The 17296-nt window shown below is 45.4% G+C and overlaps 2 protein-coding genes across 4 annotated transcripts in view; one reads left to right on the forward strand and one right to left on the reverse strand.

Moving 5' to 3' along the window:
* The window catches only part of LOC311105590 (neurofibromin-like), a 91531-nt gene that overhangs the window by 26233 nt on the left and 48002 nt on the right, over positions 1–17296 (forward strand). For 2 of the 3 annotated variants that reach the window (XM_084147782.1, XM_084147783.1), the window contains exons 23-34: positions 155–355; positions 594–775; positions 993–1204; positions 1471–1632; positions 1744–1847; positions 2100–2235; positions 3133–3195; positions 11759–11917; positions 12378–12475; positions 12854–13000; positions 13120–13266; positions 13388–13498. In XM_084147782.1, the coding sequence (XP_084003908.1) occupies positions 155–355; positions 594–775; positions 993–1204; positions 1471–1632; positions 1744–1847; positions 2100–2235; positions 3133–3195; positions 11759–11917; positions 12378–12475; positions 12854–13000; positions 13120–13266; positions 13388–13498 (1722 nt within the window). The remainder of the gene's footprint in view (positions 1–154; positions 356–593; positions 776–992; positions 1205–1470; positions 1633–1743; positions 1848–2099; positions 2236–3132; positions 3196–11758; positions 11918–12377; positions 12476–12853; positions 13001–13119; positions 13267–13387; positions 13499–17296) is intronic. The other variant, XM_084147784.1, reaches the window with a different exon arrangement.
* omg (oligodendrocyte myelin glycoprotein) lies at positions 14609–16511 on the reverse strand (the record flags this gene model as incomplete). The annotated part of the gene is made up of 3 exons (XM_084147920.1): positions 14609–15599; positions 15933–16142; positions 16507–16511. The coding sequence occupies 3 exons, from the start codon at positions 16509–16511 to the stop codon at positions 14609–14611; spliced, it is 1206 nt and encodes a 401-aa protein (XP_084004046.1).

The following is a 17296-nucleotide window of genomic DNA, read 5'->3' on the forward strand; positions in this document are numbered from 1 at the left end:
TTCTTCAAGAATCAATGTGTACATATCATTCATAAGGTCAAAAATGGCTGTAGCAAATGCTGATTGCACCTTTAAACGCTACCGATATGAACCCCTTTTTTGGGGGGGGTTTTACGATCTTTGTTAATTCAACCCCTCACCACATCTCTTCCAGGAACAAGATGGTGGAGTACCTGACAGACTGGGTGATGGGCACCTCCAACCAGGCTGCTGATGACGATATCAAGTGTCTGACCAGAGACCTGGACCAGGCCAGTATGGAGGCAGTGGTGTCTCTGTTAGCTGGCCTGCCTCTACAGCCAGAGGAGGGAGACGGGGTGGAACTGATGGAGGCCAAGTCACAGCTCTTCCTCAAGTAACTACAACATGGTTTCCTCATTTAGCTGACACTCTTATCCAGAGCGACTTAGTTATCTGTTGCTGCTCTTCGACTTTCTGTTTACTGTGCATGCTGTAACATTTCCACACACAGAAAACCTATATCTGTGTTTTCTGTATAGTAGTAAAGGAATACATTAACTTAAATGTGCACATAATTTGAATCCAAACTGCCTGTTAAGTGTTCTGAACCCTGCTTTACCCCCTGTACCCAGGTACTTTACCCTGTTCATGAACCTGCTGAATGACTGCAGTGAGGTGGAGGATGATGGCCAACCGGTGGTTGGGAGGAAGAGGGGCATGTCTCGACGCTTGGCCTCCCTCAGACACTGTACTGTCCTGGCCATGTCCAACCTCCTCAACGCCAACGTGGACAGCGGACTCATGCACTCTATCGGTGATCTACTGTAGCAGTAGTGATTCTCAACCTTTTATAGTGCCAGGAAGGCTATAACATTAGTCCTTCCATCTGCTAAGGACCATAGCTTCCAAAATGAACAATCAAACCTCAGTTAAAATGTCCCTGTATCCTCTGCCACCCTTCATCTTTCTCTTGCGCCCTTTCCCTCTGTCTCTCTCGCTCTCTCCTCCCCCCTCCATCCATCCTTCTCCAGGTCTGGGCTACCATAAGGACCTGCAGACGCGGGCCACCTTCATGGAGGTTCTGACTAAGATCCTCCAGCAAGGGACAGAGTTTGACACACTGGCAGAGACAGTGCTGGCTGACCGCTTCGAGAGGCTGGTGGAGCTGGTCACCATGATGGGAGACCAGGGAGAGCTGCCCATCGCCATGGCACTGGCCAATGTGGTGCCAGGATCCCAATGGGTATGTACGAAACACAACCCTAGGTCATTTTTGGCTAGTCTTGGGGTGACCAACCTTCACATTGAAAAGCACTACAATAACACACCTGTTTCTGTTTATCAAGGTGCTGATTTATTAGTAGAATCAGACATGTTACTGCATGGCTGTAGCTCCCCAGGAAAAGGGTTGGCCACCACTGTGCTAGTATGAGAATGTGAGGCAGTAGTTATAGAAAGTGGTTGAAACATGTTTGTGTATTTTAGTTTTTGTGTGTGTGTGTTCTTCAGGATGAGCTGGCCCGTGTGTTGGTGACGCTGTTCGACTCTCGCCACCTGCTGTATCAGCTGCTGTGGAACATGTTCTCCAAGGAGGTGGAGCTGGCTGACTCCATGCAGACTCTGTTCAGAGGCAACAGCCTGGCCAGTAAAATCATGACCTTCTGTTTCAAGGTAAAACCACATTTCTCTTCCATACAGACAACTTTAAATGGTAGAACCTGAAGCACTCACACCAAGCCTGAAAATGTAAATGCATTTTAACGTTGAAATTCTTTGTGTCAGGTGTACGGGGCGGCGTACCTACAGAAGCTACTGCAGCCTCTACTTAAAGGGGTCGTCACCACCCCAGAGTGGCACAACATCAGCTTTGAGGTGGACCCAACCAGGTAGGAACAGTCACCGGAAGCATTCCACCAGTCAGTTTGACTGTGGTAGCCTGGTGTGGTGGTAAGGGATAGCGCATCGATTTGAGCAATTATGCTGGGTAACCTTATTAAATGGAAGTTACCAAAGCAATTCTGACTTTTTATTTCAATCATGAATGACAGTTGTTGGACTCTCTCTATCCTCTCTCACTTCCCCCCCTCCGTCTCCTCTCTTTTTGTCCCCTACCTCCCTTCCTGCCACCCTTTCTGTAGACTAGAACAGTCGGAGAACCTTGAGGAGAACCAGCGGAACCTTCTCCAGATCACAGACCGGTTCTTCCTGGCCATTATCAACTCCTCCAGCGAGTTCCCTCCGCAGCTACGCAGTGTGTGTCACTGTCTCTACCAGGTAGGGTCATATCCCACCCCTGGCCTCAGGCAGCTCTCTGGGTGGGTGGTGTGTGCTGCTGTCACCTACACCCTCTCAAGCCACTGGCTTCCTTCTTCCACACTGTGACAATAATGGCACTAGGCCACAGCTCTCACTCTCTCTAATACACACACACTGGCACAACCTTCTTACTTTCCTCAGACTTTCCACTAACATTGCCGCTATACGTACTCTGCCCTCTCTTACATGCTCGCTCTTCATGTACTGTGACAAAACAGATAGAGGGCTGTCCCTTCAATGGTGGTAGTTTGAAAAGGGGGAACATATGTAGCTGAATTAACTGGCTACAGCAACATCAAGACACCACAAAGCAGCTAGTGTGTCCCTACTCGCAGTCACCCAACCTCTTACACACAGCCACACCTCCATCTCTATTAAACCTAACTTTTCCATGAAAGAACACCTCTGTATTGGCACACACACACCCCTAGCCTATTTCCCGCTGTTTCCATCTGCATGTCTGATGAGCCGACACCGCTGCCCTGCTGCTCTCTGCTTCCACCAACACTGACTTTCTCCCTACACTGACTTAAAGCAACACATCAGCTGTTTCGATATCTCAATGAGATGAACGCAGGGCGCTTTGGAACCACTAATGTTATTTTGTGGGACACAACACCAAAATCTCACAGAACGTGAAGCTTATACATATCGATCTCCCTTCGCTCGATACACTCCCATACTACTACCATTGTGCTAAAATCTGCCTGTAAAAATCATGCACCTGCGCACACACACACACACACGCTATGCTGTTCAGTAGTAGGGCTGTGCCGGCGGATGCTCTTGTGTAGCTTCTGTGTGTGTGTGTGTGGCCGGTGCTGTGACCTGTTTGTGCTCATCTCTGTTCTGTAGGCTACTTGCCACTCTCTACTGACTAAAGCCACAGTTAAAGACAGAAAGGAAAACAAAAAAGCAGTAAGTTCAGCGAACTTTTTCCTCAGCCACTTTATTTTAAAAAGCAAAAATGACTTTTTGTTGCATTTTTTAAAATATGATTTATTTGTATGGTTCAAGTCTGTGTACAGCCTTCTCTTAAAATCATTGTACTAATACAGGCGCCAACTTAGTTGCTTCCATTTTCTATTAACAACTCCAAGAAACCAGTGCGTTCCGTTACACAAGGGATGTCAACCTTGTTCCACGGAGGGCCTAGGGTCTGCAGGTTTTAGTTTTTTCCTTTCAATTAAGACCTAGACAACCAGGTGAGGGGAGTTCTTTACTAATTAGTGATCTTAATTCGTCGATCAATTACAAGGGAGGATCGAAAACCCGCAAACACTCGGCCCTCAGTGGAATGATTTTGACACGTGCGTTAGTCGTTCTTTCTTTCTGTGCTCCAGACAGATGGGATTGGAATGGGTGGAACAGTGTTTGTCGGAATGTTTCTAGAGGCTGAATTTGGCTGCAGTGGACATTAACAGATCCCCAGGGTGACAGTTTTCTATGGTGCACTTCTTTCTGTGTTGCTGCAGTGCATATGGAATGTAGGCAGTAGTAAAGTATTTGTACCAACAATATTATAATATGTTGTAGAACTATAAAGGTTTTTAAGTGGCTTTGCAGAGACATAGTTAGCTTGCTGGGAAATGTTGGTTGCCGGGGTCTCTTGTCTCTCTCTCTCCCCTCCCTCATCGCCCCTCCTGTCGCTTTCTGTAGTATACAGAGTAACAGACTGCAGAATGCCATTTTGCTTATTGATTGCAGTGGTATTATTGTCCATTGTATTTGGGCCATATATAGGGCATATTTGAAATTGGTTTATTGCACTTGCACCAATGATTTGAATCTATAGGCCTAGGTGAAGTGAGGATTGTCAGATGTTTTTTTAGGCTGGTGAAATTCAACGTCATTTGTCACCCCTTATTTTTTTCTGTCATTGTGCTTTAAAGTGGAACTGACAGCATTTTAACTACTTTGCAGATATGAAACAGAAAGATAATCATATCAGTCAAAAATATCTAAATCGCAGTTTATGCTACAAAACCAACTTTAGAAAAGGTTTTAAAAATAGTTAATTTTTTACTCAAAATTCCATGACGTACAGTAAGGCATAGTTGGCAGAATAGATGGATGCAATTCAATGCATGATTCATATATACACTGAACAAAAATATAATACACCATGTAAAGTGTTGGTCCCATGTTTCATGAGCTGAAATAAAATATCCTAGAAATGTTCCATACGCACAAAAAGCTTCTTTCTCTCAGATTTTGTGCACACATTTGTTTACATTCCTGTTAGTGAGCATTTTATCCATTGTCAAGATAATCTATCCACCTGACAGGTGTGGCATATCAAGAAGCTGATTAAATAGCATGATCATTACACAGATGCACCTTGTGCTAGGGACAATAGAAGGTCACTCTAAAATGTGCAGATTTGTCACACAACACAATGCCACATATGTCTCAAGTTTTGAGGGAGTGTGCAATTAGCATGCTGACTGCAGGAATGTCCACCAGAGCTGTTATAATTAAATGTTCATTTCTCTACCATAAACTGCCTCCAACGTCGTTTTAGAGAATTTGGCACAGTGTAACTAAGGCTGGGAATGTCAATGCAACCAAACTAGCAAGGGCAATGACGGGGCTAAAAGGCTAGCGTACATGTGTCAAACTCAATAGGACACACAAGCGAGTATAAATGAGTCAACAGTCTACTTTATGAAATTACAGCCTGATGCGCTCGCATTGGTGAATTCAACTTCAGTTGCGCTGCTTTCGTCTGTACGGTTTACAGCGTGCAGCGGAGGGAAAGTATTGTAGCGACCCGCACAGACAGCTGTGTGTTATGTGTTAGGCTAGTAGATGGTTGTGTTGTACCTACCAGTACCCAGTGTTCGCGGGGTCCGACATGTCAATCAACCTGCTATCTGCCATTCACGGGAATGCCTGGAATGTTCTGATGCCGGGCATCCTGGCGGTTGGCGGAGTGGCGTGGAGGGGGGTTGGGCAGGGGGATGGAGCATTGGAAGTTAAGACCAGGTTTAGCCTTTGTTCTCTCTCTTTTTACGTCTGGGCTTCACAAGAGAAGGTCACAATTGGCTTGTGGGTTATCTTTCATTTATTTGGCGTGGGCTACGGCCAAACAGTAGCCTGTGTAAAGTTGGTTTAATAAACCGTCCATTCGTAAACTCAATCCTCTGTCTGGACAGTTGTTCTTTTATGATCTAGTCAGGTCATTACAGTATACAGACACATGCCACAGTCCTAGCTAGGCTACTAAAATGTTGCAGTCTGGCTTCGGTTTTTAATAAATAACCAAAAAACGAAACCTGCAACAAAACACCAGGCAAAAGAGAAACATGTAGGCCTATTACAGCAACATTTGAGTAGTAGCCTAGGCGGCTGGCTACTCAACTACAATACATTTTGAGTGCACCATACAGCATTGCTGAATTCAACCGCAGCGGTGATCAGTCCAGTGCAAAAAAAAATGAAAAAATGTTTAAACATTACAACGACCAATAGCTACGTTTTTGTTATTTGGAGTTATTAAATAATTTTTGATTAGGGTCACAGCATATTATGCACATCTGCAAGCACAGCAGCAAAGGCTGGACAAATATGATGTATCTCTTTTGTTTTAATATGTTAATTCCATATACAGCATCCTATGTATATAAGTGGACATTATAAAGGGACATATTTTTTCTAAGAAAACAATGACAGTTGCACGTTTTTTTGTAAAAACAAATGGCTATGTCTGGCCTGCGATTATTATTTTTCCGATATGGCCTTTGCGCTGATTGAGTTTAACCCCCCTGGGCTAGCGTACCTATTTATATAGCAAGCTATTTACTTGGCAAGCTAAAAACGCTGAGCATAACGTTAGCTAGGTAGCTAGCTAGCTGCTGGAAGGATGTCATGTCATTGGAAGAGTGGGTGAGTGACCGACTTTCCACTCATATCATTTTTCGATGGCTACAGCTAGAGATGCAGGTGTCAATAAATGTGAATCGCTTTGCTAGCTTTGGCATCGATCAAATGGGCGGGCAGGCAAGTTCCCATTGAGTTGTCAAAACGTAGGTTGGGACAAAAATGCTTTGGCAGGCAAGCTGCAGAAGGACGAGCAGGCTACTATTCCCCATCGTTTATCAGTGCAATTTTGACGGCCAACTAGCTGAAAGTTTGTTCACTCGTCAGATTTGAGCTCATCTCACTCTGGCTACCATTAGCTGTTGATCTTGTTGTTGATGTGCATAGGCAACTGAGGGAGAGAGGGCCTACCTTTTTCATGGTTGTTTGATCAATAGGACTAAGTTCCCAAATGTAAGAGGATCCCGTGGTATTTACATATTTGTAGAAATCCATTCAGGTGTATTTTGTGGCTTTTGGCGAATGCACTCTAATAATCTAAAGTCGTGCTGTTGCTACTGCCTGTAAACACAGTCCAGTTCAAAGTTAGTGATTGCAGGCCCATGTGGCAAATGGCTTATTTGCATATACATTTACGTTTACGTCATTTAGCAGACGCTCTTATCCAGAGCGACTTACAGTTAGTGCATACATTATTATTTTCATACTGGCCCCCCGTGGGAATCGAACCCACAACCCTGGCGTTGCAAACGCCATGCTCTATCAACTGAGCTACCTCCCTGCCTGCCATTCCCTCCCCTACCCTGGACGACGCTGGGCCAATTGTGCGCCGCCACATTGGTCTCCCGGTTGCGGCCGGCTACAGCAGAGCCTGGATTCGAACCAGGATCTCTAGTGGCACAGCTAGCACTGCGCCTACTGTAGCTCTAATTGGCTATGGCGCACCGGTCTGCCTAGACACCAGTCTTGGACAAGACGGATATATATTTGTTTTTATTTACTGCAGTGCCTATTAATTGTCCAACAGCAGGGATGCTTTCCCACTCTATTTTGCTATAGAATTTTCACAAACGCCTTACTATACGTCATTCCCAAACATTCTATGAATTTATGAAAATGTGAAAATTACCATACTTAAGTGCTTGCTTGTCAGAAAATGTAAAACATAATTATAATTATCATATTCTTCCTGGGGGTGTAAATGAACAGATTTTAATAATATTTTATGTTGCTAAAATGCTGTCAGTTCCACAAAAAACAAGCTCTTGTCCTCTCCTGCTGGCATTTAGTTTGTTTCTTTTTCAAAGGCTTAATTTTCCTCTAAGCTTTAATTTAAAATGTCTTCTCTTAGCTACGGAAGTCCAGAAAGGAGGACGTGAATAAAAATAATTCCCTTGTTATGTCGATCACAACTTATTTATCTCATGATCACTACATAACAAAAGTGGTTTTGTTGAGATTACGAGATAATCAAAAATACCATGCATTTTCCATGAATTTGTTCAGATGCACAATAAGCACCTCATCAAGGAGCCCTGTGGCTGTGTTGATCACAAATGCCTTGTGGGGCATTTAAGCCCTGAACGATGCCTGACAGGCAGCACTGTCTCCCAGGCTGTGTGCCACCCCCAAGGCCTTAAATGCTCCACGATGGCTTAGCTCCTGCACAAGCTCTTAGCTCAAGGTAAGGGACATTTTAGCTTGCTAACATTCTAATTTATAAACTGATAATGATCTCCAAACACAAATTAAAGCATGATGTTAACATAATATGTATTATCCCTTAGTGTAGCAATCAATAAAAACGTATGTGCTGATCCACCGTGGGCTCTGCTGCCTCAGCCACACAGTCAATCTATCATCAATACGTCCACTCCTTTTTAACAACTTTTATGTCGTGATCATGAGAAAATTATCTTGTGATCTCGACAAAACAACTTTTATGTAGTGATCAGTAGATAAATAAGTTGTGATCTCGACATAATGAGGGATTTTTATTTTATTCATACAGTGCATTCGGAAAGTATTCAGACCCCTTGACTTTTTCCACATTTTGTTATGTTACAGCCTTATTCTAAAATGGATTAAATTACAAATGTTCCTTATTCATCTACACACAATACCCCGGAATGACAAAGCAAAAACAGGTTTTTAGAAATCTTTGCAAAATGTATTAAAAATAAAAAACGAATTTTCATTTACATAAGTATTCAGATACTCAGTACTTTGTTGAAGCACCTTTGGCAGCGATTACAGCCTTGAGTCTTCTTGGATATGACGCTACAAGCTTGGCACACCTGTATTTGGGGAGTTTCTCCCATTCTTCTCTGCAGATCCTCTCAAGCTCTGTCAGGGTGGATGGGGAGCGTCGCTGCACAGCTATTTTCAGGTCTCTCCAGAGATGTTCGATCGCGTTCATGTCCGGGCTCTGCTTGGGCCACTCAAGGACATTGAGACTTGTCCTGAAGCCACTCCTGCGTTGTCTTTGCTGTGTGCTTAGGGTCATTGTCCTGTTGGAAGGTAAACCTTCGCCCAAGTCTGAGGTCCTGAGCGCTCTGGAGCAGGTTTTCATCAAGGATCTCTCTGTACTTTGCTCCGTTCATCTTTCCCTCGATCCTGACTAGGCTCGCAGTCCCTGCCGCTGAAAAACATCCCCACAGCATGATGCTGCCACCACCGTGCTTCACCATAGGGATGGTGCCAGGTTTCCTCCAGACGTGACGCTTGGCATTCAGGCCAAAGAGTTCAATCTTGGTTTCATCAGACCAGAGAATCTTGTTTCTCATGGTCTGAGAGTCCTTTAGGTGCTTTTTGGCAAATTCCAAGCGGGCTGTCATGTGCCTTTTACTGAGGAGTGGCTTCCGTCTGGCCACTCTACCATAAAGGCCTGATTGGTGGAGTGCTGCGGAGATGGTTGTCCTTCTTTAAGGTTCTCCCATCTCCACAGAGAAACTCTGGAGATCTGTCAGAGTGACCATCGGGTTCTTGGTCACCTCCCTGACCAAGGTCCTTCTCCCCCGATTGCTCAGTTTGGCTGTGTGGCCAGCTCTAGGAAGAGTCTTGGTGGTTCCAAAGTTCTTCAATTTAAGAATGATGGAGGCCACTGTGTTCTTGGGGACCTTCAATGCTGCAGAAATGTTTTTGGTACCCTTCCCCAGATCTGTGCCTTAACGCAATCCTGTCTCGGAGCTCTACGTACAATTCCTTCGACCTCATAGCTTGATTTTTGCTCTGACAGGCACTGTCAACTGTGGGACCTAATATAGACAGGTGTGTGCCTTTCCAAATCATGTCCAATCAATAGATTTTACCACAGGTGGACTCCAGTCAAGTTGTAGACACATCTCAAGGATGATCAATGGAAACAGGATGCACCTGAACTCAATTTCGAGTCTCATAGCAAAGGGTCTGAATACCTATGTAAATAAGGTTAAATATATATATATATATATATATATATATATGGCCTGATTTATAAAGGCATCCTGGATGAGAAGCCCCCACCCAGGATAGAGAGAGGCCTGAAGCTGATGTCCAAGGTAAGGTTAAATATATATATATATATATGTATGTGTGAGGGAGGGAAAAAAGTATTTGATTCCCTGCTGATTTTGTGCGTTTGCCCACTGACAAAGACATGATCAGTCAATAATTTTAATGGTAGGTTTATTTGAACAGTGAGAGACAGAATAACAACAACAAAATTCCAGAAAAACGCATGTCAAAAATGTTATAAATTGATTTGCATTTTAATGAGGGAAATAAGTATTTGACTCCTCTGCAAAACATGACTTAGTACATGGTGGCAAAACCCTTGTTGGCAATCACAGAGGTCAGACATTTCTTGTAGTTGGCCACCAGGTTTGCACACATCTCAGGAGGGATTCTGTCCCACTCCTCTTTGCAGATCCTCTCCAAGTCATTAAGGTTTCGAGGCTGACGTTTGGCAACTCGAACCTTCAGCTCCCTCCACAGATTTTCTATTGGATTAAGGTCTGGAGACTGGCTAGGCCACTCCAGGACCTTAATGTGCTTCTTCTTGAGCCACTCCCTTTGTTGCCTTGGCCGTGTGTTTTGGGTCATTGTCATGCTGGAATACCCATCCCCGACCCATTTTCAATGCCCTGGCTGAGGGAAGGAGGTTCTCACCCAAGATTTGACGGTACATGGCCCCGTCCATCGTCCCTTTGATGCGGTGAAGTTGTCCTGTCCCCTTAGCAGAAAAATACCCCCAAAGCATAATGTTTCCACCTCCATGTTTGACGGTGGGGATGTTCTTGGGGTCATAGGTAGCATTCCTCCTCCAAACACGGCGAGTTGAGTTGATGCCAAAGAGCTCGATTTTGGTCTCATCTGACCACAACACTTTCACCCAGTTCTCCTCTGAATCATTCAGATGTTCATTGGCAAACTTCAGACGGGCCTGTATATGTGCTTTCTTGAGCAGGGGGACCTTGCGGGCGCTGCAGGATTTCGGTCCTTCACGGCGTAGTGTGTTACCAATTGTTTTCTTGGTGACTATGGTCCCAGCTGCCTTGAGATCATTGACAAGATCCTCCTGTGTAGTTCTGAGCTGATTGCTCACCGTTCTCATGATCATTGCAACTCCACAAGGTGAGTTCTTGCATGGAGCCCCAGGCCGAGGGAGATTGACAGCTCTTTTGTGTTTCTCCCATTTGCGAATAATCGCACCAGCTGTTATCACCTTCTCACCAAGCTGCTTGGCGATGGTCTTGTAGCCCATTCCAGCCTTGTGTAGGTCTACAATCTTGTCCCTGACATCATTGGAGAGCTCTTTGGTCTTGGCCATGGTGGAGAGTTTGGAATGTGATTGATTGCTTCTGTGGACAGGTGTCTTTTATACAGGTAAAAAGCTGAGATTAGGAGCACTCCCTTTAAGAGTGTGCTCCTAATCTCAGCTCGTTACCTGTATAAAAGACACCTGGGAGCCAGAAATCTTTCTGATTGAGAGGGGGTCAAATACTTATTTCCCTCATTAAAATGCAAATCAATTTATAACATTTTTAACATAAATATATATATATTTTTTAACCTTACCTTGGACATCAGCTTCAGGCCTCTCTCTATCCTGGGTGGGGGCTTCTCATCCAGGATGCCTGCCTCTAAGGGCGACACGATGGCATATATATATATGTGTGTGTATGTATATATATATATATATATATATATATATATATATATATATATATATATATACACATTTGCACAGATTTCTAAAAACCTGTTTTTGCTTTGTCATTCTGGGGTATTTGTAGATTAATAAGGAAAAATTGTAATTTAATCCATTTTAGAATAAGGCTTTAACAAAATGCGGAAGAAGTCTGACTACTTTCCGAATGTACTATATGTCCTCTCTGGACTTCTGTACTTAGCTCTTTCCATCTTCCTCTGTCTCCCTCCCTCTTTCTTGCACTCTTACTCTCTAACTCTTTCTTTCTCTCTCTTGCTTTTTTCTTTCTCTCTCGCTCGTTCTCTGGCTGGCTTTGAGAAGGGTGGTGTGAGATCTTCTCTGTCATGTCGTACAAGCATCTAACTTTCTAACTTCCTTTTCTTCTTTTGTGTTTTCTCTCCACTCTGTTCCCACCCCTCCTTCTCTCCTCCCTCCCCATTGTTCTCCACCGCCCTCCTCTTCCTCCAGGTGGTGAGCCAGCGTTTCCCCCAGAACAGTATAGGGGCGGTGGGCAGTGCCATGTTCCTGCGCTTCATCAACCCTGCCATCGTGTCGCCCTACGAGGCAGGCATCCTGGATGAGAAGCCCCCACCCAGGATAGAGAGAGGCCTGAAGCTGATGTCCAAGGTATGGGTTGGGTCTAAGGCACTGCATCGCAGTGCTAACTGTGCCACTAGATCCTGGTTCGAATCCAGGCTCTGTCGCAGCCGGCCGTGACCGGGAGACTCATGGGCGGCGCACAATTGGCCCAGCGTCGTCCAGGGTAGGGGAGGGAATGGCCGGCAGGGATGTAGCTCAGTTGATAGAGCATGGCGTTTGCAACGCCAGGGTTGTGGGTTCGATTCCCACGGGGGGCCAGTATAAAAATAATAATATATGTATTCACTAACTGTAAGTCGCTCTGGATAAGAGCGTCTGCTAAATGACTAAAATGTAAATGTAAAATGTGCTTCCATCTTCCTAAAATAAGCACCTCACGTGAAAATGACAGTAGTGGCTTTGACCGAAAGATTTATTTATTTTTTATTTATGACCTTTTATTTTAATTAAGTTGCTCTCTGTTTTGTGTTTTTCTCTCTGTCCTCAGATCCTCCAGAGCATTGCCAACCACGTGTTGTTTACCAAAGAGGAGCACATGAGGCCTTTTAACGACTTTGTGAAAAGCAACTTTGATGCAGCCAGGCGGTAAGCTAGGTTGAAGATGACAAAGTTTAAGACAACCGGATACTAATACAACTCTTTGTCACAATGGGACCAGCTATGGTAGTTAGCAACGGTGCTGGTAGTTAGCAACAGCGCTGGTCCCAGATTTCTAACGATGTCTTAACCTGTATATTTTCCAACCTAGGTGGTAAGAATTTTAATTTTAATACCAAAAAAGCGGATAAAAGCACACACTGCTCTATTAGTATCCTGAAAAGCAGGAACTGATCGGAGTCCCAACTTTCTGTTATGAAGCTGAGAATTACGTACCTGGTCTCATTTTCTAAAATGTTACAGATATTTGTAATAGATTTCCAGTTCTGACCATTCACTCTGTGATCCCTCTGTATTGTCCTATAGGTTCTTCTTGGACATAGCGTCTGACTCTCCTCCCAGTGACTCAGTCAACCACAGCCTGTCCTTCATCAGTGATGGCAATGTTCTGGCCCTCCACAGGCTGCTTTGGAACAACCAGGAGAGGATTGGACAGTACCTCTCCAGCAACAGGTCAGTAACACACACGCATACGATGTGTCACCAGTCATCATGTTATTATGTGCACTACCAGTATAGCCCTCTGAGTCTGACAGCGGTCTCTCTCTCCCCTCTCTCTTCCCATTCCATAGGGACCACAAGGCAGTGGGCAGGCGGCCATTTGACAAGATGGCCACCCTCCTGGCCTATCTAGGGCCCCCCGAGCACAAACCTGTGGCCGACACCCACTGGTCCAGCCTCAACCTCACCAGCTCCAAGTTTGAAGAGTTTATGACCAGGTAACTGTTCTCCTAGTGTAGAGTTAGTGTGTAAAATGTTCTAAGACATTAAGGATGCCAGCAGTTAGTGAGTGGAGTTGATTCAGAAGCATTCTGGTGTCCGTTTGTCCCTGATTTCTAGGCACCAGGTCCATGAGAAAGATGAGTTCAAAGCCCTGAAGACCCTCAACATCTTCTACCAGGCTGGCACCTCCAAGAATGGCAACCCTCTCTTCTACTACATTGCTCGCAGGTAAGACCTGGCCAAGGAGTGTATGTTGCTGTCTACATATATTATTAGTATTATAAACCAGCTTGAAAAACATATTAACTTTATCAACACTTAATGTCAGGGAAGCTTCCTCTGGAAGTTGACAGTCGTCTATATTGGGCCATCCGTTGGCAGGGAGCGGGTTGTGTCCCTTAAATTTTGAGCAGTGCTGACGGCCAAGCTGTAAAGAGAAGTTGGGGTCATGGGGAGGACCCAGGTAGGTCCATTCACTCAACTACAGAATGCTTTATGGGGCTACATATCATAGCCTCTTAGTTCCAGCTCAGCTGAAGAGGAGGGCTACCCTGTGCCTCCTTCCCAGGCTGCTGCACACTGTTCTGGGGGAGTCAGGACGGCTGGGCGAACCAGATTTAGAGTTACCCTATACCTCTATCTTTAAGGTGTGTGGTAGGAAGGGAGTATAGTGGAGGGAATTCTTAAAATAGTGGACAGAGGGTCAGTTTCTGACCGAACGGTCAATGAGGTGTGACAATTTCAATACCCAGAGGAGAATAGTTTGGTTTCATTTCGTTATGATAACTTTCAACTATTTTAAAGACCTTATAAAGAGCAAAGGTGTTTGTGTGCATGCACGTAAGGGGCTTAAGTACTTGCAAGCCCTCCTAAATAACACCCAAACCAAGCTGATGCCAAGGTGTAAAGATTAGTTATCTCAGACACTGACTCATCCAAACCACACGTACAGTAAATGCATTCTGAATGTTTTCCTTTTCGGTCTTTATATCATAGAAACCATAAAATGCAGCAGCATCTGTCAACATAACGGACAAGCAGTATAGACTACATGGAGTAGAGCATTCATGTTTCCACATCGATAGAGTATTATTAGTCATGTATGTGTATACATTTGCCTAGATATTATTTGTATGCGAGTTTGAAAGATCTAGCCATACAGCACAACTACACTCTGTAGATGGTTGGCAAATTGTTGAAAGGTGAGAGAGAATACACATTATATATTTTTTTTAGGCAGTAACAGTCGAACATTGTTCTTTAAAACAAAACTTTCTGGGTCAAACGTACGTAGGGTTAGCACTCTCCAAAATCCATCAAGACTTGGCTCTAGTCTCTTTAGAAGGCTTTGAAGGCAGTCACCGTGACTAAAAGGTTCAAGGCGACTACAGAATACAGGATCTGTGTGTGGAGTCCGTGGCCTCTGCTCCGCGTGCTTTTTGTGTTGGGCTTCTTTGTGGCGGAGCGCGGGTGCCCCGTTGTGCTTGTGCGTGTGAAGAGGCCGTGCGAGGGGGTGGAGGTGAACACGAACAGTGTCTGGTCCCCCGAGCCATTGGCCACCCCCCTGTCTCCATGCATCCCAGGTTCCAATAACGCAGACTTAGCCAGGTACCCAGAAGTGGCGACTGCAGCCCTAGCCGGTGGGAGGCCTCCACGGCCCAGCTCTCTGGCATCAGCCCCCAGCGGAGGCTCTGTGTAGGATGCAAAGTGCCACTCCTCTCCTGGAGTTGCCAGATGGGCTTGCCCACAGGTTGGCCTAGTGTAGCAGGGGCAGCCCAATACGGCAGCGCGGGTATGTTCGGCCCAGAGCAAGAGCCGTGTGATGTTGTCCTCCTCCTCACAAGCCCAAGGGTTATCCCCAAGAGTCAACAACTCAAGCCCCTCCAACCGGTCAAACACCCCCTCCGGCACCCAGGAGAAGCGATTAGCTTGCAGGTAGAACCTCCTCAGCCTGGGCAGCCGGTCCAACGACCCCAGGAGGATCTGAACCAGGTAGTTGTGGGACAAATCCACAATCTCCAGATTATGAGGCATGTTGGTGGGCACGGTCCAGAACCGGTTGTGACTCAGGTTGAGGGTGTGTAGGCTGGGCAGGGTGTTGTTGATGAAGACCACCCTCTCCAGCTCGTTGGCTGACAGGTCCAGGACCCGCAGGTTCCAGTGGTAGGCCGTGTCGTTCTTGTCTAGGGCTCGGAGCTGGTTGCCGGCGGCCCGGATGTCCCACAGGGCCCTGGGCAGGCCGGAGGGGATGCGACCCAGGAGGTTATAGGACAGGTCCAGGGTACGCAGGTGGGCGTAGTGGCTGAGCTGGCCCTCCAGACCACGAAGGCTGTCGGGAGAGAGGGGGGAGGTCAGATGTTAGTTTTGATTCTATTTGACACAACACTAAAGACGAGAAAATACAGAAAACATCCTGCGGAAGGGGATAAATAAAAGATCCCTGTGGAATTGTTAGTTTAAATCAAACCACATACTGACCAAACATGAATTGCTAGAGTTTCATCAATTGAATGTAATTATTAGGATCCCCTCCCTGCTGATTCTGTCTGGCTATTAGTCATGTTGCTGCTCAATCTCAGAACCCAGACGTTCAGAGCTAGGATCCAACCTAACGAGGATGAGAAGGAAGAGGATGATGAAGAGGAAGAAGTTGTCTTCCTACCTGTTGTGTGAGAGGTTAAGGAAGCGGATGTTGTGCTGCAGGCCTGGGGGCAGCTGTGAGAGGTGCCGTGAGGAGCAGTCCACAACACGGTGGCCCCGGCTACAGGAGCACACAGAGGGGCAGATGGACAGGACCAGCCCCCCCAGCACCCCTGACAGGAGCAGCAAGAGGAGGCAGGCCAGCGGGGCGCGGGGGAGCATGGTGAGGGCTCTGAGAGAGGGAGAGCGATGACACAGTGAGAGGAGACACTGGACTGTACCCAAGGACATAGAATCTGCAACACTTCTTTGCTCCCACGATTTATATAGACTCACAAATGGAAGGGCACAGTTTTGATCCTGTATGGATCTTCGTCAAAACCATCACTCATTCACACACATCTGTAGAATAATAATAATACTGGCAGTTAAATTCGCTACCGACCCCATTAGCATTTAAATATTGATTAGCAATAGCTCACTTAAATCCATTCCTTGCTAGCTTTTCCAAGCGCCAATTACCAGGAGCTTTAAGGGATACTTCGGGATTTTGGCAGTGAGGCCCTTTATCTACTTCCCTAGAGTCTAGGGCTTACCCCATTTTGTCGACTGGTCAATTGTTTGGTCAATAGGCTGTTGGTCGACCAAGATCTTTTTTGTCGAGCAGTGGCAAATATACTTAAAAAGAATATGTCACACGAGACAATTGTCTGATTCACGCCTGTCTCAGTGGACTAATCCATTGCGGAGGCACACCAGTATCACCAGTAGTACATTTACCGTTAATTCCCATAATTTCTCATCTACAATGTTTGTTTGGATACGGTAATTTCTGTTAATGCATTCAATATATTACTATTACAGTCTTAGCGTTGTTATTGTAGGAGTGGACATGTTGTTTGCAGAGCGCCCAACCTGGGCTACAAGTTTGGGTTTATTTCATTCCATTTACGAGTTGTCAATGTTTGGAGTGGTCCTGTCAATGTTGAGTAAGGACACGCACCTGATTATGCATAGAAGTAGGCCTAGGCTACCTGGCCTGCGCGCAAATGTAGGCTAAATGTGCCCATTTGGGGGATCTGATACTATTTCTGATTGTCATCACTGTGTAGCTTTTCAAAGTAATTTTTTCTTCACATCAAACAGTGAGTAAACGTAGTCTATTTTTACATCCATTGAGAATGACAATAGTTCCTCAATGTAGCCTATTTGAAAAATCTTACCACCTTTCGATAACCACTCAGCATGAAAGGGGAAAAAGATGTCATGCTCTGGTCCGGTGGAAACGTCATAAAATAGGCCTGCCTGATTACTTCTTATCCCTTGCGCAAATAGCACAGGCCGGACCAAGCTAATAGTTGATACAATGTTTCAAGTTCCTTGCAG

Source organism: Coregonus lavaretus (genome assembly GCF_964263955.1).
Source record: "Coregonus lavaretus genome assembly, chromosome: 30".
Taxonomy (NCBI): domain Eukaryota; kingdom Metazoa; phylum Chordata; class Actinopteri; order Salmoniformes; family Salmonidae; genus Coregonus; species Coregonus lavaretus.